The sequence below is a fragment of the Ictalurus punctatus genome, chromosome 3, assembly GCF_001660625.3.
Source record: "Ictalurus punctatus breed USDA103 chromosome 3, Coco_2.0, whole genome shotgun sequence".
NCBI classification, from domain to species: domain Eukaryota; kingdom Metazoa; phylum Chordata; class Actinopteri; order Siluriformes; family Ictaluridae; genus Ictalurus; species Ictalurus punctatus.
Genome location: NC_030418.2, coordinates 15,132,922 through 15,157,608, shown reverse-complemented (window position 1 = coordinate 15,157,608; position 24,687 = coordinate 15,132,922). Strand labels below are relative to the sequence as shown.

The 24,687-nt window shown below is 40.0% G+C and overlaps 1 protein-coding gene across 3 annotated transcripts in view; it reads right to left on the bottom strand.

Annotated features, from left to right (window-relative positions):
* atrn (attractin) overlaps nucleotides 1-24,687 on the bottom strand; it is a 69,191-nt gene that overhangs the window by 16,683 nt on the left and 27,821 nt on the right. For 2 of the 3 annotated variants that reach the window (XM_017464315.3, XM_017464312.3), the window contains exons 9-25: nucleotides 20,220-20,403; nucleotides 19,813-19,967; nucleotides 15,667-15,751; nucleotides 14,696-14,901; nucleotides 13,632-13,753; nucleotides 13,181-13,319; nucleotides 12,403-12,605; nucleotides 12,054-12,270; nucleotides 11,206-11,391; nucleotides 10,606-10,854; nucleotides 10,346-10,483; nucleotides 10,162-10,255; nucleotides 9,624-9,676; nucleotides 8,916-9,010; nucleotides 7,486-7,564; nucleotides 7,205-7,362; nucleotides 2,071-2,132 (exon numbers count right to left, since the gene is read on the bottom strand). In XM_017464315.3, coding sequence (XP_017319804.1) covers nucleotides 2,071-2,132; nucleotides 7,205-7,362; nucleotides 7,486-7,564; nucleotides 8,916-9,010; nucleotides 9,624-9,676; nucleotides 10,162-10,255; nucleotides 10,346-10,483; nucleotides 10,606-10,854; nucleotides 11,206-11,391; nucleotides 12,054-12,270; nucleotides 12,403-12,605; nucleotides 13,181-13,319; nucleotides 13,632-13,753; nucleotides 14,696-14,901; nucleotides 15,667-15,751; nucleotides 19,813-19,967; nucleotides 20,220-20,403 — 2,425 coding nt within the window. The remainder of the gene's footprint in view (nucleotides 1-2,070; nucleotides 2,133-7,204; nucleotides 7,363-7,485; nucleotides 7,565-8,915; nucleotides 9,011-9,623; nucleotides 9,677-10,161; nucleotides 10,256-10,345; nucleotides 10,484-10,605; nucleotides 10,855-11,205; nucleotides 11,392-12,053; nucleotides 12,271-12,402; nucleotides 12,606-13,180; nucleotides 13,320-13,631; nucleotides 13,754-14,695; nucleotides 14,902-15,666; nucleotides 15,752-19,812; nucleotides 19,968-20,219; nucleotides 20,404-24,687) is intronic. The other variant, XM_017464313.3, reaches the window with a different exon arrangement.

Here is a 24,687-nt window from a genome sequence, read left to right as displayed (position 1 = left end):
AAAATAGTTTATCCTTGTTACGATTTACTGACTCCAAAAAAAATTTCTGACACTATTATTCTTCAGCTGTAAAGAGAATGCCAAGAGAAGTGCAAAAATATCAAAAAACAGTGCACCAGGAAGAGCTTATTTTAAAAATGTTAAATAAAAATGTAAACCAGCTCTCTTCTCTGCATTCTGGAAGGATAGCAAAGGCTGCCTAACTGCCCATTTGGCTTTGGCAGCCACTTCCCCTCATAGTGGGAACTGGTGGTGAGCACACTTGGCCAGGGAATGCCCAAGTTCTCTGCTGACATTTTTGCACATACCCTCAGCTAAGTTTCTCAAAGATGAGGTCATACCGGCATTGTGGTCATCAGACCCTGAAGCATCCAGTTGGACTGCCTGGGGCTAAAGGAATGAAAGCAAGATCACTGAAGTCTTCAACCTCCAATCTCCAATTCCCCAAAAGCCAGTGAGAGTTCTCATCCTGTGTCTCATGTGGGAATTTGTGCAATAACCAGAAGGCCCTCAATGAACACATACAGTGGTGGGGTAGGGGATACAGCCTCAAGCAACAGGTTTAACAAACTAGTTTGAAGTGCTAGTCTGCATTAGAGGCTGTATCCTCCACAGCGAAATATTTTCTTTGAGAGACATTGACAGATACTTTGGATACTAGCAACAAGGATCAAGAGGAGCCAAAAGATGGCTGGCTTGTTTACTAGCTTGAGGTTTTCATTTGAAGCCGAGCAAGTCTGCAGATGAGCTGGCAACTTGAACTGTAGACTGTTTACCCCAAAACGGTCATTTCATTTCAAGGGAGAGCATTCTGAGTAAAGTGAGAAGAGGCGTTTAAATGACATGATGATAATGTGTCGGCCATGAAATTCAGGGTAAGCATGCCCCTTTCCTGATGCATACGTCGCAACTGCCAGTCAACAAGAGTTGTCATACTGAAACAGAGCCCTCTCAGTACTATACAGAGAGTTGTATCACCATAGTGAAATACTGAAATGAATGCTTGGATGAAAACTGACAATCCTGGCACTAAAGACTGAGAATTGGATCAAAATTAATTTTGGGAATATCACTTAACTAGGGTCAGGAAAGAGATGGCCACAAAAGGTCCCAATTTTGCAGCAAAATTCAACAGCACAAACCTGCTAAATCTGTTACACAGGAACACTAGCAGAAATTGATTATATTTGAGTTCATAAAATGAAATATAGATATTTAAATACCATAACGGAATGCTTAAATCGCATTCTGTTATGGTATTTAAATATCTATATTTCATTTTATGAACTGAAAAAACAAATGCATGCTGGTACAACTAACACTACTTGAAATGTACATCTTAAAAATCAATGGTCTTTGCAATTTAACAATGCAGATATTCTCCAATATGTTCTTATCTATAGGTTTTTTTAGCAAATGTTAAACAATAAATCTGTTTGTTTTTTTCCAGCAGTTAAACATTAACAAAAAGGATTTTAAATGTGTTTTTTTTAAAGGCCACAGAGTTAACTGAATAAAAATTCGCACATGCACACGTACGCACGAAGGCTGAGAGAGTGCAGAGTCAGTGTAATTTATCATAGAGACTGGACTGACAGAACCAATGATTGAGAACCATGGTCGACCCCAGTGTGTGTATTGCATAGTATACATCTAAGTCTAATCCAAGTAGTTTTGTTGTTGCTGAATAAGGACTAATGAGACAAACATCTTTTACATGGGTGCTAAAGAGTATGTATCCCGAATACTATGCTCTTATTCGCAACCATAGATGAGTACCATATTAGTACCATATTACTTGCTACAATGCACTCTACTGAGAACATGCAAATATACAGATGCACACATTTCCGACATATATACACATACACATGTATACACATTTCAGTGTTGGAAAGTGATTACCTATGTATTCAATATTTACATTTATGGCATATGGCAGACACCCTTACGACTTCCATTCCTCTAATTTATACAACTGAGTAATGTGAGGGTTAAGGGCCTTGCTCAAGAGTCCAGCAGTGGCAGCTTGGCAGTACTAGGATGTAAAAGGGGGGTATGGTTTCCTACCTGAAAAATGTGACAAAGAACTGTACCAGATCCATGAAGTTACTGTGCTGGGAAAAAGCAATCTGAAAGGGAAGGAAAGATAATTACATGTTAAAGCTTGGGGAAAGCCATGAGCATTTTGCTGCATACCCACGCTCATTGTGTGAACAATATGACAGACACTGGGCCAACATTGCCATCTGCTGACGATTTTCACCACCCTCCTCTTCTCTGATGAATTACTTCTCTAACCACTTTTGAGCTGTTATCATGTACTAATCATTTTTTCCTCAAAGTGAAATTTCTATTCTAGGCAGAAAGGTGGTGGGGTGTGTGGAGAAATGCTTATTAATTTCTCTAAGTAACCATTATGGATTTCTCCTCAGATGCAAGCACGTGCATTTGCAGTATTCTCTTACATAGTGTACATGATTTTCTTAATAATGTAAAATATAGCTTACTGATAAATCAAAGACAATATTTGCTTCTATTTAACAATCATAGAATCACTTTAGCACTAATTGTGGTGCACAGCATCAAAGATGTAATGTGTTGTCATTTATCTTATTGTCATACATCATACAGTAATGTTGTGGTAGGAAAGTCCCTGGTTCCGATCAATGTTCTGCTATTTTGTACCCTGAACCAATTAAATCACTCATATATCCAAAACCCAAAATCCACTCAAGGCCCCATCTACCTTCACTTCTTAACTTAAGATGTCCTAGATCAGGGTTTCCCAAACTTTTCCAGGGCAAGGCCCCCCAAATGGCATTAACATTTGACTGAAGCCCCCCTTTTGCAAGATGTCTTTAAACCACATTAAAAATACAGACTTCTGAATATATCCCCCTTTTTTTATTAATAATTACATCTTACATCTTTACATTAGGAATTGATTGTGTGTGTGTGTGTGTGGTTGTCTGAGAGTGAGAATTTATTTTTCACACAAAATTGTTGAGGCCCCCCGGGCACTCCTGGTGGCCCCCACTTTGAAAACCACTGTCCCAGATTTCTTGAATGTGATGGCATAAGCCCACAATGTTCAGTTGAACAGAGACAGAACTGGTAAGATCAGTAGACTGTGGACTTCTGTGGACACCTCTTCAACACAAGCAGTGTAAAGGACATACTCTATAGCCAGTACCTGGACACCAAAAGGCAAAACGGGCAATACCTTGTGGCTTGAGGCTGATAAATCTTACCAGGGACAATGGACTGGTTAATGTGGGGCACTGAGTTCACAGACTACTTATTACATTACAAATGAGCAATGCAGGAAACAGACGCATCAAATAATGAGTCATTATGGCCATTAATATATTCGCTCAATGCTTACTACCAAACTTACTGTCGGCAAAGAACACTACACAATAAAATTAAATGTGCAGGTCAAAAGCTAAATTTGTTTGCTTAATGTTTGAGAATGCAGCATATGTCACTTGCATCTTGAATGACTTTTACTGTAACACATGGTATTGAAAGGTCTCAAAAGCATCTTTAGCCAACAAATCTGACTGGGAAAACTGCCAGTCAGAACAAGATTATGCCTTGATGATTGTTTTCACAGCTTGAACAATGCAATAATTACAAGTAAGTAAATAAAACATAATTGAAAGCTAAGAAAACAGGGTATCAATACAAAGAGCTGCCTATAACTAAGCCAAACAATGAAATCATATGAGAGAAGAAACAATGGCCAGCCTCTCCACTGCCAGATCCTGAGGAGAGTGTCAGGACTGAAAAGCCTAGCTTATTGCACCTTCACATACAGTATGTTAATATTCTGGATTTAAATAAAGCTAGAATACTCCATCTCTAAGCCTACAGCTATCAACTGTCTGATCCCATATTTGGCTCCATCTAAAATCAAGAAAAGGCTCCCACTGATTCAGACTCTACTGCAGTCATACAACATATGGTATGAAAAAAAAAAAGAACACATGAAAGGTTGTCACATGCACGCTCACACACCTACACAAACACACGAAGCTGCTAGCCCAAACTACAGACGGCACTAAGCCTTTGACCACATGCAAAGAAAAGCACAGAAGGAAACAGAAGGCTAGAATCTTCCTGCTGCAGACTGAGATGAAAACATACTTCAACTTTCTCATCTCCCTTTCTGTGCCATGTCCTTCATCTGTCTCACTCTTATTCTCCCTCTTCTCACTATATCTAATGCCCTCTCACACATTCTTTCCCTAAAACCCCCCAAAACCAACAACAAAAAACACCACCACAAAAAACATGTTTCAACTGAACATTCCATTTGACTCCAGTTCCCTCTATGTTTACCAAGGACCTTTCTAGCATTAGTTTTCTATGGCCTCATTCAGAAGTACATTTTCTCCTCTTTCTTTCCATAAGCTCCCCCTCTTTTCACAAAAGCTCTTCTGTCTTGCACAAGCTCACCTCCTGACTGACTCTTCAGCTTCTCAAGATCTCGCTTATCCGTATGCACTCTTTTCCTGAGATAAGAAGTAATATCCAGAATTCAGACAGTTGGGTAAAATGAGAAACATTACAGTTCTGAAATCTAGTCGTCTTCAAGCTCAAGAGAGTATGTGCCCTATTGTTTTTTTGTTTTTCTTTGGGGGGGGGGGGGGGGGGGGGGGGGTACGGCACCCCCACATCCTCAGTGTTTCACAGTACAGCAGCTCTATGCTGGCCTCCAAAAGCAGGCGAGGAGAGGAGAAGGAGAGGAAGAGAGGAGGAGGGAAAGGAAAGCATAGACAAATCATGCATAGAAACGTGCGTACGGTTTACACACAAAACTATGCATATGCGCAGTTGATAAATGAGGCCCCAGGTGTGAAACTTTAGTCAGTAGATTTTGAGAATTTTCAGGAGGCTCACAAGCGATCAGAAGTCGATACATTACAGGGGATGCCACGTAACACACTTTGAGGTGGCTGAAGGGGAAAAGGAATAATCACTGAGCGGTTTCACGGTCATGCTGTTTAATTCATCACACATTTGTATGATAAAATGCCTCGAACACAAAAACTGGAAAAGATGATAAAGTTAATATGTACATGTATACAGACATATACACCGATCAGCCATAACATTAAATCCACATGCCTAATATTGTGTAGGTCCTCCTTGTGCCAACAAAATAGTTCTGATTCGTTGAGGCGTGGACTCCACAAGACCTCTGAAGGTGTACTGTGGTACCTGGAACCAAGATGCAACAGATCCTTTAAGTCCTGTAAACTGTGAAGAGGGAGCTCCATGGATTGGACTTGTTTATCCAGCACATCCCACATATTCTCAACTGGATTAAGATCTGGGGTATCTGGAGGTCAAGTCAACACCTTGAACGCTTTTTCATGCTCATCAAACCATTCCTGAACAAATTTTTGCAGTGTGACAGGGCGCATTATCCTGCTAAAAAAGGATTAGGGAATTTCGGAAAATCCGTTGCCATGAAAAAATGTACTTGGTCTGCAACAATGTTTAGGTAGGTGGTATGTGTCAAAGTAACATCCACATGAAAGCCAGGACCCAAGGTTTCCCAGCGGAACACTGCCCAGAGAATCACAATGCCTCCCCTGGCTTGCCTTCTTCCTATAGTGCATTTTAGTGCCTATGCTCCACTTCACAACACATACATTACAGCACAGTGAAATTCTTTTATTCGCATATCCCAGCATGTTAGGACGCTGGGGTCAGAGCACAGAGACAGCCATGATACAGCACCCCTGGAGAGGGCTTGCTCAAGGGTCCAACAGTGGCAGCTTGGCAGTGCTGGGGCTTGAACCCCTGACCTTCCGTTCAGTAACCCAGAGCCTCTTACAATGCAGTCCCCTATGAAGTGGTGGCTTGAGCACCACAACAATGAGTCTTGGGCACCCATGACCCTGTCACCAGTCCACCGGTTGTCCTTCCTTGGACCAATTTTGGTAGGTACTAACCACCGCATACTTTGAACAACACAAGACCTACTTTTTTGGAGATGCTCTGACCCAGTTGCCCAGCCATCACAATTTGGCCTTTGTCAAAGTCGCACAGATCCTTACGCTTGCCCATTTATCCTGCTTCCAACACATCAACTTTGAGATCGGACTGTTCACTTACTGCCTCATATATCCCTTGACAGGTGCCATTGAAATGAGATAATCCAATGTTATTCCCTTCACCTGTCAATGGTTTTAATGTTATGGCTGATCAGTGTATACACCCAACATCAATTAAACCACTTGTGTATAAATGTAGTTGCTTTTTTCTGTTAATTTGTTTGTTGCCACCACACATTTATATCCTCAGCTGGGCCACCCACTGTTAATCTCTCCACAAGCCCCCTCCCACCGCAGCTGTTATCCTCCGATATTTTGTACTACAATTAATTAAACATGAAGTATTGATGCTACGAGGCAGCATATGAGTGGTGCTGCCTCACAGCTCCAGGTTCTGGGTTCAGTGGGGGGGTTACTGTTTATGCAGAGCTCCACATATTCTCCCCATTTTGCATGGGTTTCCTCTGAGTTTTCGGGTTTCCTCACACACAGGAGTGATTTAACTAGTTCACAATAACATAACAGGGACAGGAACCAGGATATTTGCAACAGAAACATAACTGCATTATCTGTTAAGACAATACGATTCGTTACAATGTATTACTATTCTTGGACATAAAAGAACAATTGGTCTCTCTTTGTTCACATGGGATTCGTCCAGGTTCTCCGATTTCCTCAGCAGACTTTACACCATGTTCTTTTATTAGCTTGGTAGCTGTGGTACTTAGGACAATTACATTCTGTGCTGATCTGAAATGGTTTGAATAATCAAAATGATTGAAATGGTGAAGGTATTACTGCTTTTGAATTAACCAAATTCAGCTTGTCATATATGTTACTGCTGAGCAGTATGCTAATGCTGCTTTAAGCATTAGGTAAAACATGATTTGTACTCATTGCAACAGTGCTAACCAGCCTACACCTTACGCTGTGTATTAAAGACGGCACATTTGACTGATAAAATTACAATCTGTACTGTTCAGATTTACTGTATTTAAGATAACATGCTTTATGCGGATGAAGAGCCACCACATAGGGTGTCGATTAGGACACATAAATGTTGAGAAACAACCCCAACAGATAACCCTAAAAGTCTCCTGTCCCCCCACCCGGTGTCTCCCACTAATGCATACCTGTATTTTGATTGGCCAGGTGAAGTTGCTGACGTAAACAAAGAAGGTGATATTAACATTGCTCCGAAAGTCAAATTTTTCATTGGAGAAGCTGTCCTTGAACTCTTTAATATTGCTGCAGGAGACAATATGAATCTCTTCTCCAGACTGAGTACCAGCTGAGGGCAAGAATAAGAAAACAGGGAATCAATTACAGAATAGGAAAAAGAAGACTGCAACTTGCAAAGCCAGACAAAACATATACAAAGTTCATTATTATGCTCAATTTGAGAATTTTATACCTGCAAAGCTGGTTGCCCAGGTGATGTTGAGGTTAAAGTTTTTGGAGGCATTAATGATCATGTCCAGGTCTCGATTTTGCTAAAGAGATACACAGTGTAATGAATAATTATGAATATAACAACAGCAAGAACAAAATACTAAGAATTTTTTTCTTAGGATTTTCACAAACACACTAACATTATTTTAAATGTAAACTACATAACGCAAAAACAGCCTTTTATAAAACAAAAGACTTCTAAATTCATGATTTTTAATGTTTAAACTATAACTAGGTTTACAGGTCACTGTAATGAATGGAGGTTAATAACAGATGCATCTCAGGAGAAATTGACATGTTGCATTATTATAACAGCAAACAGGCTTAGGAGTGATCTTGTCTAGAGATGCAAACATGAATGATTAAACCTTTATGCTTCTATGGTTTAAAAAAAACATCGGTGTAAATTCTTCAGTCAATACACTACAACAAACTGAATTAATTTTGTGAAGTGCATTGAGGGGCAGTCTTGAGAGGTTAATTTTAAAAAAAAGAATAATAAAGCAGAACATAAAAGGTCATGAAAGCATGCAAGCAGAGGTCTGTATTAAAGTGTTAACCGTATTCACTCACCATCCAATTTATTAGGAACACGTGCACATTCATGTAGTTATCTGATCATGTGGCAGCAGCACAATGCATAAAATCATGCAGATACAGATCAAGAGCTTCAGGTAAATGTCAAACAGAATGGGGAGGAAAAAAAAAAAAAAAAAAAAAAAAGACCTCAGGGACTTTAACCATGGCATAGTTGTTGGTGCCACACACACACACACACACACACACACACACACACACACACACAAACAGTGTCTAGAGTTCACACAGAATAGCGCGAAAAACAAAAAACATTGAGTGACAGGTCTGTGGGTGGAAAACCCCTGTTGATAAGAATGGTCAGCTTAAAATGGCCAGATTGGTTTGAGCTGACAGGAAGTTGATAGTATTTTAAATAAGCACTCTTTACAACCGTGGTGAGCAGAAACAAAACATCAACTTGGAGAGATTCTACAGATTCTGAAATACTCAGACCGGCCCTTCTGGCACCAATACCCATGCCACAATCAAAGTCACTGAGACCACACTTTTTCTTCATTTTGATGTGAACAATAAGCTCTTGACCTGTATCGGCATGATTTATTTATTTATTTTTTTGCATTGCGCTTCTGCCACACGATTGGTTGAACGGATAACTGCATGAATGTGCAGGTGTTCCTAATAAAGTGATGTGTGAGTATGTATGTCAGTTAGCAATAGGCTTCATATGCACCATAAGGATGAACAGTTTTTAACACTTTACAATCAATCATATTTTGTTTAGTTCTCTTTGTATCTGGCTGGACGCAGCCATAACATATATGTATACAACTTGAGCGTGAGTTTGCAGTTCACCTCATCTGGTGTGGCTACAAAATTAATGGCAGTGTAGTAGCGGTCATCCTCCTGAGTCAGGCTGAAGGTGAACTGGTAGTCTATCAGCAAAGTGTCTGTGTGCAAGAGGCAGAGCGTGGTTAGGTGCATGTATTTCTTAAAGGTCAACTTGAAATATGGAATTCAATATGAAGTTAAATTAACTTGATAAATTTACACAAATATATTTACTTCTTAGTCTGAAACAGAACAGAATGAAAAGGTTTTCCAGTGAGCTTCAGATACAATCAAACAGACCGGTCTGAGCACACGCACGTGTTCACACACTCAATTACTCATCTCTACAGCCTCCCAGACCCCAAGAGTCAGGGCAATGTGTGTGTTCTAGCTAAGCTTTGTGACTGGTTAAGTAGCTGACACTTGTGTGTGCTCTTCAGCAGCTTCCAAATCAGTGGTATTCCATCATTACAGGAGCAGATCAACTGAAGATTTATCCACCTTCTACAGCTAACAGCAGTGGGATTAACCAGACTGGACGACAACAGCCTGTGGAACCCAAGTGACATCCTCTGCAGTACTTTGACCCAAAACCACCCACTCCAATAAAAGTAAAAAGAGGCTGAGATGGGCAATTAAGAAAAGGAGTAAAGGACTTGAGCACTTTGTAAAGAGCCGGAAAATCTCCCTCGGCCTCTTTTTGTGTAATTGCTTCCGTTTTAGTACACTCACAGTAACAGGTTCCTTTTAGAGGGTTGCCCTGGTAACGATTCTCCACTTCACACCTGAGGGATAAAAGAGAGAGAGAGAGAGAGAGAGAGAGAGAGAGAGAGAGAGAGAGAGAGGGGTGGTAAAGGGAAAAATAAATTATCAAATAATTAACGTGATGAATCAATAATAACATGAAGAACCAGCGTGTTAAGTAATATAATACAATTACTCACAAGGCTGATGTTAGAAATATTTTAAAGAGAGAAAGTCAATGTGAGAAAACAAAGAGTGTAGGTACACTTGAGAACGTAGGTGAGCCGAACATTAAGGTTGTTTCCTAAGAGAAGTGCACCGGGTTTATATTTCCCACCTACAAGATTGTGCTTTCACTCTATGCAAATTTTTTCAGATAAGAGAAGCCTGAGGTGAAGGCCACATATTTGGAAGCAGAAGATTAAAAAAAACCCATAACATCTATAATTAGTTGAAAGGAACAAAGCCGCTCGCCTCTTGAAAGTTTGTTTTAAAGTGCTTGCGTGTGGGAGTGTGTATTACTCACTGATGGCAGCGGTCTCCTTTGATGCCCTTGGTAGTGCAGAAACACTTGCCATTGTTTGAATTACACATGCTGGCATGGCCATTACACTTACAGGCTGCAAAAGACACATACAGAGACAGTTTGCAGTCTGCAGTGCATACAACCGCTACAGAGATTAAAGTGCCAACTCTCTTCAATCACTTACGCTGACAGCTACCCCCATTGGTGGGGTCACCATAGTAACCGGATATGCAGCTCTCACAGTGCTTGCCAGTGGTGAGATCTTCACATTTCTCACACACACTCTCATTGACGCATGCACTGTGGCCATTACACTGGCATGCTGTAGGAAAAGAGGGAGAGGCACAGTGTGAGAACTGGCACGATCACAAAAGATTCTATGACAAAAGTTGTCACTGTGTGTGTGTGGGGGGGTTTCTGATATGTGGGCACTGATATCTATACCTGGACACTGGATAAAGGACCAGTTATACTTGTTCTCGTGCGGACACCAGCTCACATTCAACAACGCTTGAGGAGCTGGTACGAGGGAGGGTCTTGAGGATGAGGGGGCATGTAGGAGGGTTTGGATTGGTCCTCGGTATGAGCCCTCCATGCACTGTCCCCGCCCTGTATTACTGGGATCAGTGCACCAACCACAACCAGGTTGCTCCAGACACTGCGAACACGTCCTATAGCCAGAGCAATTTTCCGCTGTGGACACATACACACGCGACATTAAAGACATATTCAATACAAAATGTTTTCTAGAAAAATTTCTTGGAAAACCATTCTAGTCCTTGTAATCTTTTTCAAGCAATTGTGTCGTTAAATGTTTAAATAGCATGGGTTTCCAGATACATTACAGCCATAAAAAGAGGGCTGAAAATTCTAGAATTACATTTGACATGATCCTGCATCTCTGACTTTGTTATAATTATGTTGTCCAAGCTTAAAACTCCAACTACCTCGAAGTGATTATTTTCCCACTAATTATTTGGTATTATTACAGCTTGGTAAATTATTAAACAGATATCTAGTAGAAAGTGGGGCATGAATACATACGTGGGCAGCTGTTCATAGTGTACCATTCCATGCATTGACCAAAGGGGAAGGAGGCCACATAAGCGTTGGAGTCGACACACTGCCTCATATTACTGCACCACATGCACTCCGCACCTCCACTCGTACACTCGCTACAGGAGGAGCGCAGAGCACAGGGAATTCGACACTGCTTCACGCTGTGGTTGGCTAGATCAAACAGAGAGAGAGAACGAAAAAGACAGCGAAAGAGAGAACATGAATGTTTCCATGATGATTTCAGTACCATTTTAGGATAATAAAAAGAAATAAGTAAGAAATAACGCATGATGAAGCATGCTGTTATAGGAAAATAATTATTGGATTATTGGATCGATTTCCTATACCAGCATATCCCAAAGTGTTATTGCTCGCACACCACAGCAACCAACAATTACAATCTTTATTAATAAATGATATTTTTGATCTGTTATTAGTTGCATTCAGTGTTCTGGAACATCCGTGAGACAAGTTAGTTCCTCTTAACATTTACTTTATTGGAGTTAGAAACAGACACTGAGACTATAAATGTTAAACGAAAGTGTCAAACAAACAAAAACAATTACTGATATCAATGATTAGATGTTTTTCTTTAAATAGTCTCCATGAACAAGTGCATTAATATAAACCTATCGTTTAAATTACTGCTGGAAGTACCATCAGAGCTGTTTTGGAACAGAAAATTAAATCAACACCACCTGATTAATCGGATTCGAGAGTTCAACAATACTGGTATAAATGGAATTAAATCATTAATGGGTCATCTCTTTGCCTACTGATAGTTTAACATCAATAAATCAGCAATATATGTTTTCTGTTCTAAGTGTGTTTACCTGATCTTTCACATAGGCTGCCATTGAAGGAGTTGATGCAGGGTGCTGCCTTAAGGCCGCTGGAATTGGGCTCAGCCAGGTAACCACAAAAGCCAGCATCACTGGGTTCTCCAGGCAACCACTGCAGCGTGGTGTTAGTGAATGGGGACATATCCTCCCAGCACCAGTACGACACATTCACCTTCCTCAGGCCAACCCATGGAGTCACCAATTTGGACTACACACATGAAAACCAGTGAGAAAGCATTTATTATCTTTTTAAAAGCATATACCAAATGCATATAATACAAATGCTTCAGTAAACAGAAAAGTTCAAAATAAGAAGCCATCAGGGATGGTAGCTGCCTACTTGATTTAGAGCCCCACTCACATGTGCACTTCTACTCTGCAGCTCTTTGAGGACAAATTGCACTTTTTTTTGGGTCGTTAGTGAGGCCAGCACGGCGCTGTGACTGCGGCAGGCCAGCTTTGCATTGTCATACGAGTCCTTAGCCGTGATAAGCTTCATACATGAGTTCCCCACCAGGTGCCAGCCTTCCCCACAGATATTCTCTATAGTACAAAAAACACAGCACAGTTTTTAATTGGTTAATTAGTAGTTAAAATGAAATCACAAATTTGGTTATTTTTTTACTTGCTCCATTTTCATTACTATATCCCCAAATCTCAAACTCAATTAAGCAACTCCCCACAATCATCCATCCATCCATTTTCTATACTGCTTATCTCACACAGGGTCGCAGGCAGCCTGGAGCCCAGGGGAGTCGGGGCACGAGGCGGAGGACCCCCTGGAAGAGGTGCCAACCCATCGCAGGGCACAATCTCACACACATTCACATGCTCTGGACAATTTGGAAATGCCAATCAGCTTACAGTGCATGTTTATGGACTGGAGGTGGAGGGGCGACTGGAGTACAGGGAGGAAACTCCCAAAGTTTTGGGGAGAACGTACAATTTCTATGAACGCAGGACGGAGGCAGGTTTTCGAACCCCCCAACCCCAGAGGTGCAAGGCAACACCCTAATCATTCTCCTCATTATTATAATAAAATGCCATTCAATTACATTTTTAAAAAATAATATCATGCACTACTGTGTATTCAGTCCATATGCGAATACAGTTAGTACCAGGCAGAGAGATGCATTCCTGGTTCCTGGCTTCCCACTGGCAGTTCTGGTCCGTAGCACAGCTCTTACAGCTGGTCTTTTTATTACACATATAGGAGTGGACACCCTTAGGACACGCTTCATACTCTGTTATTGCACCCTATAGCGAGTAAAACAAAAGCAAGCACACAAACACATGAATGAACCAGACTGATGCAAAATTGTATTTTCTTTCTTTCCTTGTACTGTCTGTTCGACCCCTCTCTTACATTTTTTGCTTTTGTTCTATCACTCCATCAATCATTGGTTTTACTTATTTATTTTCTAGCCCATATCCCTGCAGCCTGTTCATACCATTCTTACTTTTTGCATGCCTGTCACTACATCAATGAACATTGACACAGTTCCTCTAGTTCCTATAACATGCTCTCAGAACAGCCCCTCACTGTGAACATTAAATGTCCAGTCTCACCAAGGAAGCAGTGCAGTTGTTCTGGATGGGCACACAGCGTTCAGAGCACCACTGACAACCATTGGTGTTAACTGTGCAACTGTAGCAGTCGGTGTACTGATCACACTTATCACTGCTTGCATCTGAAACACAAGCCCACACAAAAAACACACAGGGTTAAAACGCTTTTCAGGTAGGGGTGTAACGATCGAACGATTTGGATCGATACAGCAATTTAAAAGGGAACAACTGAAATGAATTGAAGCAACAAATCATAAATCGATTATTATTGACTACAACTGATTATACAATCAATCATCATTAAAATAGGACAGACAACTGGTGTTCATCCATTTATCCATACATTTTCAGTACCGGGGACACAGGCACAAAGTGTTTCTGTACAGGGGATGAGGGCACGAGGCGAGGGGAGACCCTGGACAGGGGGCCAACCCATTGCATGGCACAATCGCGCACACACAATTTGGAAATTCCAATCAGCCTACAACAAATCTTTGGATTTGGGGAGGACACCAGAGTACCTGAAGGAAACCCCCAAAGCACAGGGAGAACATGCAAACTCCATGCACACAGTACAGAGGTGGGATACAAACCCCCAACCTCGGAGGTGTGAGGTAAACGTGCAAATCATCACTAAGCCAACGTGCCCCCCCCCAGACAACTAGTGTGTAAAATATAATTAATTTCTTTTGTGTGTGTAAATAGGCTGGTAAGGATGATTTGCCCACAACTCTGATATTTAAAATAGTTCTTTTCTACATTATCATTCGAAAATTAACAGTAGGCCTATCCATGCTTCTGAGCAAACTCACATATCAATCGGTGGCTAGTAAATCAAATTGTACAGTATCATATCCTAAAGAAGAGAAATCATATTGTATCGTGTGGAAATCTGAGGTTTACATCCCTGGTGTCAGCAGTCCGTGCAGCTTTTATATGCTAAGTTATACAAACGAATCACACATTTACAAGGTTAAAGCAAGTCCTACTCGACAGAACAACCATTCACTCGCCATGTACTGAGATTACCAGTGCACTAATGTTTAAGGTTTAGCGCTACTTACACACTCGGGGAAGGCACATCTCTGGGTCTTGAGTTTTGCCTGTCTCCCAGGGAAGGCATATATTGGTGGTAGAATTCCACAAACACCGCACACCTGGCACAGCTGTCAAACACTCAAACTCATTGTAAGCAGAACAGCTGGCAGGAGTGAACCTCAACATATCACTCAGCATCAGGCTGTTAAATCCTCCATACACATACATCACCCTGAGGGAGAGAAGAGAGTTTTATAACTGACAGTAGGCAGTTAAGTAGAAGATAAAGGTTGCAGGGGGAACACTGGATAGATGGAAATAAAAGATAAGAGGCTAGAATAAGAACAGTGAAAAAGGGAAATCGAGGAAAAAAAGGCTAGGTGTTAGCTCAGGAGATCAATAGCTAAAGATGAGCTGACAAGTGAAGTTTTACCTTTACATGGAAGTCAGAGAGATTAAATCGCAGGAAATGGGTCACAAGAGCAGGAGCAATTATACACAATAATAATAATGACTGACCACAGAAAGCTCATATCAGTGGTGTGTGTGTCTGTACAGAGTATACAGAGAGACAAGAGAGAATAAATATGCTTTGTGGGGTACTACTGAGTTCACGCAGCTGGCTGTGTATCCTGGCAGAAGTGGGGTCGACAAGTAACTATTTCAGGCTTTTCATTTTTATTTCAGAGTAATTTGCCTAATCTGTGCTAAAGTAGATTACTGCAGGAATTAGCCCCAGACCGGATTTACTGCCATGCCTGCATAAATGTAGTGAGAATCAAACCTGCAACCTGCCAGATCATAAACAGATGTGTACAACACCAACACGCAGCTCTGCTTCAGCATGACATAATACTTTAATCGTTGCATAGGAGGTGAGCTTTTGCATTCGCCATGAAAGATCTAATTCGTTCACAAACTGAGCCACAGAAATCTAAGGCTAGCTGTTTGATCAGGTGGTCATCAAAACGTTTAAAGAGATTAAAGAGAGGTTTACCCATTGATGTAGACAGCGGAATGTCCAAAGCGGTTGACATCATGGTAGAGTTCAGGTCTGGGCAGAACAGTCCACTCATCACATGCTGGATCAAACAGGAATGAAGCAACCATTATCAAACCCTTAATTATAAACCTACATACATTTTTAACCAAAGAAAAGGTTTTTAAAAACATATACAGATGGTTGTGATTGAGAAGTTGCTACAATGCTACTGACATCACTCAAAATAGGATGCAAGTGTAATTTATAGAGCTGCAACAACTAATCAATAATAATCGATTATGAAAATCGTTGTCAACGAATCTCAAGATCAATTAGTCGGTCTGCGTGCGGCACCGGGTGCTTTTACTCACTAAGTTACTCCTGTTCCGAAAACACGCTCCGGAGAGTAAATACTAAAGTTGCATCCCAAACGAAGTACTGTACACATACACTATGCACTATATAGTCTACCGTCTAGTGTATGAAATTTTAGAAAAGTAATATTCCCTCAGATGGAACACGAGCGGTTTTTTTTTTTTTAAACTAACCGGAAGTATAAGCTGTCGACGGAGCATGACATCATACGCACATAATGTGACGACGCTAGATTTAGCAGATACCCAGAGTCATCGACAATGACCTTCTTCAGTTTACTGTTTATATCAACCTTACCTTTTATTCCCAACATGACCTCAGTCACAATCAGACGGAGGCGAATCGTCCAGTGACTGAGGAACAAAGTGTGCGAACTCCAAGTCCTCTAAGGCAGGGGTGCATTATATATTAAACACCACGGAGATGATCAAACTATATAAAGCTGAACTTGTGTAGCACTGAATCACGACAGTGATGCACGAGCACAAACTTATGTTTACATCCAAAATGCTCCACTGTGTGTAAGGGCTTGGGGAAACTGGTGCAAGTTGCTGAAAAGGTTTAGTTTAACTTAAGTTTATCATCATTATATGCTCTATTTGCGGGCTTGCAGTGTAAATTCCATTGTTTATTATAACAGAAGTGATGTGTTAGTAACGAGGCCTCCTTGCTCCTCGTGTGCAGTGATGAACCGTGGGAGCGCAAGTAAGATCTGTAATGTCTAATTTAAACACTATGATCAAAAGTGACAGAAACACTCACTGTTACAGTGAGCAACAGAAACCACAAGGTTCAGTGAAAGTGAGTTTTTATTTTTAATTCAGTGCTTTTTGTGCATCCACAAAAAAGTAATGCATAAATACTATGCATTACTTTTTATGGATGCACAAAAAGCACTGAATTAAAACTAGAGTCCTAAATTAATAATATATATTCTGGTGTGTGTCTGAGTGTATTGGGTTTTTTTCAGTTTTATATAATTGGACAAACACATGTGTAAAGTTTTAGTCTGAAGCTTATATTTGTAACACTCAGTTTGTGGATTTTATTTTAAATAAACAACAACAAGAACAACTAAAAAAATGGTACTGAAAGTTTGCCCCCCATCCGATTAATCGGATAAATAAATTGGCCAACTAATCAATTATGAAAATAATCGGTAGTTGCAGCCCTAGTAATTTATAGAACATTTCAGATTTTTGGTCAACTACATAATGCATTATAATATTAGGAAAAACTGGAACAACCCAAAGGAAATAACTTGTTTGTATTGTTTCCAAGCTTTGCTCTGGTTCCCATCTTAAAGTTTCAGAAACAACTACTTCCCAGATCAACATTATTTCATCACAACAGACAGCAATATTGCTGCATCCCATGTTTTTCCATGCCGGTTTCTCCACAGAAAGGGTGGAGCCTCCATTCAATAGTGCAAGATTGATGGAACTGGTCATCCCAAGGGATAACAAGAGAAAACCACTCAAGGGACAGTGACACCATTTCACAAGCGGTACAGAATGCATCTCCTCACCTGTTTATTTACAGCACCACTGTTATTGCCTGTTTTGAGCACGACATGATAACCCTTAACACAGGAGTGAAATTCCTAATTTATATGGAGTTCGCATCATACTCTTTCCCTGTATTGCCGCCCCCTTGCAAATTACTCCAAGGCCTTAATGGAAACATCTACCTCGTTCTAATAAATTCTGGTGCACCATGCGTATATTGGGGAAACAATTGCCAGACATGACACATTCACAGGTAATTTCCAACAGGAATGACACGATACTTTCAGGGGCGTAATAATATATACAACTGATATGCCTGCCCTTATAACAGTAGTGCAGTCAGGTATGTTGTCACACGTCAGAAATGGTGTTTTCTACTTGCCCGAGTAGACAATAGCGTGGCTGCTTCCAACTTCAATTATGTAGAGGAGGTAGATGAGAATACCTCATAAGTGGAGCAAAATTACCTTAAGACATTTTGTGCACATTTTAAAATCCAGGGAAAGCCCAAATATTTGCCACGAAATGTGAGTCTAAAATATTGCCTATGATCTCAGTTGCTTCCTTTCATGTGCCAGTACACCATCATCTATACTGCTGACTCAGACCCCCCCTCAGACCAACCAACTGAAGTAACTGGCTACAAAATGTACAGTTTGCTGTACACACAGTTACAGTTCCATATCTGCACTAACATGTGGCAGGAGTTGGGAAAGAATACATCTGCTACAACTCACCAGCCAGGTGTGGCCTGTTCCACCTGCTAAGGTAAATTAAAAATAAAGGCTTCACAAAAGTCAAAGACCTTTTCAAATAGACCACCTGAGCTGGCAACAAAAAGCACGGCATCAGGATACGTCAGAACTTCCCTGGCATGGATTAGCCTCAGGCAAACTGCAAATCACTGCATTTGCATGCAGAAAAGAGCCATTCTCCTGAGGATGGGGTGAATGCATGACCCCTATTTTATAAAATAAAATAAAATCCAGCAAGCTAAAAGTACGTCTGAGTTCTAAAGCAACACATTGCATATATTTTTTAAACTATGCTATTACCCAATTATGGATTTCTTCTGATGTTTATTCCAGGGGCAAAAAATATATTATTTAAATGTTTAGAATGTCAATTATATATCCAGTGAATATATAATAATAAGTTTTTAAAAATATTTTTTAATGTCATGTCCACATGTAATGGGTCATGACTGCAGAAATCACTAGAGAGGTCATTCTTACCATCATGCCATTCTTGTTAAGAGTGAATAGACAGTGTATAGAATGCTTTGGGCATTCTATAGTGAAGTGAAAAGCTAACGATTCACTGAAATACACCAGTATCATTGACTTAATCAGATTCAAACCTGACTCCATTGAAACACAACTTTACAATTGAAATCTAGAACACTGATGAGTGAGAGGAAAGAACAGGGCGATGCAGGAAAGGACGAGGACAATCTTCAGAGGTCTCTGTGATTTCATATCTTGTTACAAGTTGCCCTCTGCTGGAGTGTCTGGGAATCACAGTCCTGAAGGCACTTCCTGAATATACCAAACTGTGACTATGATGGATTCACACTCAAAGGTGCAGAAGACCAATGTTCTCAGTTTAAATCTGCTCCTTAAGCATGACTAATGCTTGTGATAAGAGTCTGATTAGTGTGAAATCAGATGACGTCTAATTAAAATGAATGGTCAACACAAAAGGTATCCCAACAGGCTAATTAAATACATCATAATGACCTGTCTTAGACGAATGCGGATTTGCTAGCTTTTCATTCTATACATCACTGATATCAGAGATAGTGTTATGACACATTTGAATGGATTTAATTACATCAATCAGTACTCTCCTGCTGAGTACATGACAATCATCCCAGGAAGAGCGTGGGTGTTTTAACCAATTATATGTTGATATATCTGTGAATAAGAATTTCATAAATGAAAAGGATTTCTACTTCGGGAATTTTATTTTTAATGCACATCTTACACATCAGCTCTAATCATTCACAGGTGGTGAAGTACATGAAGTACATGACGCAATTTATCCTTGACACCTACATAAATCGAATAAGTCATGTGACTCAACGTTTGGCTTGGTATGGAACATGGCAGGAGCTAATAGTCATGTTCAAACAAAACCTGAGACTCTTGTAAAAATAAGAAACGGCAATGAAATAAAACACTTCACTCTGTATATTGAACCTAGAACAAAAGCAAGAATGGTTCTATTCTTAAATGTTAGTTACTGCCAATAATAACTCCTCGCAGACATTACTCACCCAGGTTGTAGGCCATGAAGTCAGAAGAGAAGCACTTGGCGCCATAACTCATGGATGTGTCATTGTGGGTGTTTCCGCCAAACACTAGCAAGTTCCCGTCTACCAGCACGGCTGTGTGGAGGTAGCGGTAAGACCCACTGTCCCTCAGAACTGACCTGAAATCAGTATGACATCACTGCATAAACCAGAGGCACAGAGCGATACATTTCCACATATTTGTCAAGGATCTTGATAAACACATATTTGCTCATGCATATATTCACATAGATATGTGATGCTTAATGGTACATACATTTTGGTCCAGAGAATTATTAATAATTGATAAACTGATAAACTGAATAGACTACAAAATGCACAAGTCTAGGATAATTCAGAACAATAACAGGGTTTGCTTTTCGCCTGCTCACCACATGCTACTGTCGACATCGTAGCGGTACAGGTCACCAGCCAGGCCATACTTTGTGGCGTTGAAGGCCTTGTAGCCACCATGGATGTAGATAGAACGCGTCTGAGGATCATATACACTGCTGTGGCCATAGCCCCCATGAACCAGCGCTCCACTCGTCTCCAAAACACTCCACCGGTTCTTCTCTGGATACAGAAAGAGACAGAGACAATAAAAGTCAACTCAGAGGAGACAGAACTGGTTTTTCCTATTCCATGTTAACCCTCTCTCTCAGTACACCAGCACACCATTCCACCGGCGCAACAGAAATCGACTTATCAGACTTTTCCAATCAATAAACAAATGAATTATTTTAGTGCTGCATATCTGCATAGAAGATTAGTCAGGACACTGTTGGGATTCCATGTGTAGAGTATCATGACTCTGTGTTGAGCTGCTGGTGATCAGGGTGACGGGAAAGGGGAGGAGTGTGAAGCCTTGTGCTGGGCAAACAATTCACACCTCTCCACAATTACAGTGGTACCGAGATAAAAACGGAAAGCACAACTAAAGCTTTATTAATAGTAAAATACTGTATAGAACTACCAGAATAAAAATATAACATTTATACCTAGTAGGCTAGGTAAAAATAAATAAATAATAGTTATAAAAACTGCAAATTCTTAAAACTCAGAGTGTCTACTTTCATATGAGCCATTAACCACTACTGTGGAGTGCGACATCACAAATAAATTAAATGCTGATCACAGGCACCCCCAAATCAGGCGGAAATTCCTTTGAGTGGCCTAATGTTAAAAATAGTTAAATATTTAAACATATACCTGTAACTGATTGCAATTATGTTATTAAAAAATATGGCAGCATTTTTATTAACCCAAACTGTATCTGACACAGTAATGTTACCCGAACTGAAATGTTACCTTTTCGAATATAAAAGTATCTCAACCAGAAGGAAAGTTCTAGCATTTTAAAGTCCTCCAAAAATGTTCATTTCAAAGCCACTGAAATATGCCCCTCTGACCTCTACGTGTACATCTACTTATGGAAACACATTGTAAAGAATTATACGTTTACAATAGGAAATGCTGATTATTACTTATATAATGAGCATCATCACTCTCTGCCTCACTCGAGGTAAAAACATCATTTGACTGAACGAAGCCTCGTCGTTTGTTCACTTGACTGATCTCTGTTCACGTTAACATCAGTGGAGAAATAATGGCCATCAATTCAGGTAGCTCTGTTGGCTAACAGTGTGCAAAATTTACATGACCCATCACTAGGTATGTACAAACAGAGACTGTAACAGCAATGTGGAAATGGAGGGGGGCAGGTGTCTGGTGGGGGTGGGGGGTTAAATTATCAAAAATATTACCACGTGTCAATTTTTTTTTCAAATTCACCCTTGAAGCATAAGCTTGGAATTTAATACCTAAATAGGGCTGCAACTATATTATTTTTGCAATCGATTAATCGATCCGATTGTTATTATTATTTACTTATAATTATTCCCAGATTAGTCGATTGATCTAACGATTACTTTCCGATTCGTCTTTCAGTTATTTTTAGATTAGTTCTGTATTGGGTAGTCAATTCATTTCTTGGTTAATTTACCAATAAGTAATATCTGTAACTTCTGTCTTTAATGTGTCAACATTTTATTCGTATATTTTCTCAATTAAACAAATATACAAATAAAAATTTCCAGCTTAAAAAAAAAAAGCCTCATTCAGGGCTCACGGAAGCCCTGACCGTCCACAATAGAAAGGGGTCTCATATCCTTAACAATCATGTTGGGGCGCAGACAGTGGTATCCCTTTTCTGAAAAAAAAATCTGACACAGCTTTACCTCCTCCTGAGAAACAAAACATAATTTACATCAGTGACATATTTCAACATGATATCTACGTATGAACTTTTAACTAATGATAACTATTATCATGAAAGTTAAGATTTATGCAGTGTAGGCCTTATTAAAGGTGTTTACTACGGCTGCGTTCACAATTACTGTTCGAGATTGACAATAGCAACTGCTTATAGGTGTGAGTCCTGAAATATTTTGTCCATTCAGCAGATTAAAGTAGCTGCTTGAACACATCTGTATGAACAAACAGCTGAAGTCACAACAGTATTCTAACCATAGAGACCAGGGATGCACCAAATGTCCGGCAACCGAAATTAGTGAATTTCACTTAGAAAAAGTGAAAAGGCTGAATAAATTTGACCGAACAATGACGTGTTTGATGACACGACCAAATAGCCTAGCAACCAGAGTGAGACGCGCCAATGTCACAACCTCCACTTACGGCAGCGCATTCGGAAAGATGAGGGGGTTGCGCAGCGCATGCTCTTCGGATGTTGACAACTGTGAAATTGTTTACTGTGGACATTGTTTAGGTGCGTTTGTTTTGTTTCTGTTCCGGAGCATTCTGTAACGTCGCGAGATGTAAGGGAGTAGAGTACGGAAGCAGGTCAAGACGTATTTATTTAAGGGCAGGCAGACAAATCCAAATCGTACTCCAAAAAACGGAGTCAAGACAGTCAAAAGGTCGGGTGATCGGCAAACAGGCATAAACGGGGCAAAGCAGGAATCAAAGTCGTGGTCACAGAAAACAGGGTCAAAACACAAAACAAGAAACATGAACTAGTACTATGCGGAAAAACCAGTGGGGACTAAATGAACTAATCTACAGTTTAAACTAACTAAATCTATCAAGGAACAGAACATTAACAACGTATCTAATGATACTATATCTACCATAATACTCCACGAGGTGTACAGGGACGCGAGCGGTATATATCCCCAATATAATCAGCCGTATAGAACCCTATAGAACCATTTTTTGCACTCTTGTCAATGCAATTTTTAATGCACTTTTTTGTTGTAGTCTACAGAGTGTTCCATTCTTTCAGCAGTCAGTTATAGGCCTAACCTAGGCTATTCAAGGGGGGCTCAAAGATGACCACATCAAAATATTTTTATTTTACTCATTTATTTATTTAAAGTTATATTGTGCCTTGTTGGTAGCCTATGGCTGCTGGAATGAAAACAATAAATAAATATTTTTGAAATTGTAGTTTTTGTAATTGATTTTTTTCTTTGAAAAGCAAGACAAAATAGTAAAACGCACATTTTGACTATTGAATTTATGCAATGGTGAAAAAAAATATCAAAATAAATGGAAAAAACGCGAAAAAAACGTCTTCGTATCAGCCTTCGGCTAAGTTTTTCACTATATTCGGCTTCGGCCAAGAATTTTCATTTCGGTGCATCCCTAATAGAGACAGCATCAAAGATTGAATGAAATAAACAATGTTTTTCAGATAGGTCTAACCAGGGGAAAAAAAAAAAATCAACAAAAATGTAACTAAAGTAATTAAAGGTAAAAAGTGAAACACTGTTTTACATATATCAGTTAAATATACAATGATTCATTTTAAAGCTAAACTTGGAGCAGTGAATGATTTTCTCTCTTTCCTGTTATTTAATAAACAGACCGCAGCAGGTTTATTCCGCTGCTGTGACTTAATGAAATGCACGGCAAGAATACCTGACAAGACGAGCATATGACATTTGTGCACATATCCGCAAAAGAAAAGTTAGTTCGGTACGCCACGCTGCCAGCTGCCTTTCTGTGCACGCGGACACATAAAGCCTGTCAGCTCTCAGCGTGCGAGTAACAGATAGACTTCTCTTTCTCTGTTTATTGAGATTTTAATAACTCTTTTTTAATATGAACCACCCCCTGCTCTTTATTTACTGTTTCGACATACTGGCCAGCGCTAGACTGAACATTTTTATAAGTACAGGTATGAAAATCCAATGAAAATTTAATTGTGGACCCTGTTCAAGACCAATGACGATACAAAATCGTTAGTTCGCCCACCCTTCAGTTCATCCGTCAGATTATTTTAAATAACCAAACACAATTTTATATATGTTTTGTAACCGAGCACAGAGAGTTCGTTTCAGCAGCATGCCTTGCAGCTCGTACAATACAGAATGCTGAAGGAACCAAACCGTATTAAGCACAAAATATGGCCTGTATTCTGGTGTTGTGTGAAAACTTACTGTTCAAATACTTACGTTGTCGTCTTGTAATTTTGAGGTCGGAGAACCCCAGGATGTTCTCTTTTGAGATGTTCACGCATAGGCGTTCTGCTGCTGTGGTATGCCTTTCAATTTTACAGTGTACAGAGCACTATTTTATACAGTCTCTGTTTAAAAAATTCCCACAACCACGTGTTCTGGATGTTCGGCATAACGCACGATTATTCGCAGACTGGGAGCTGAAGCTGCCATCATTCAGAATGAATGTAAACAGCGCGACACATGCCCGTAATCGATTACGTCAACGTGTCGTTCCAGCCCTATACCTAATAATAAAAGCAACTTATACCATGGCCTGTCTGAATACTCCATTCTGATTGGCTGGAAGGTGTGCGTTAAAACCGTATAATGCACAGGT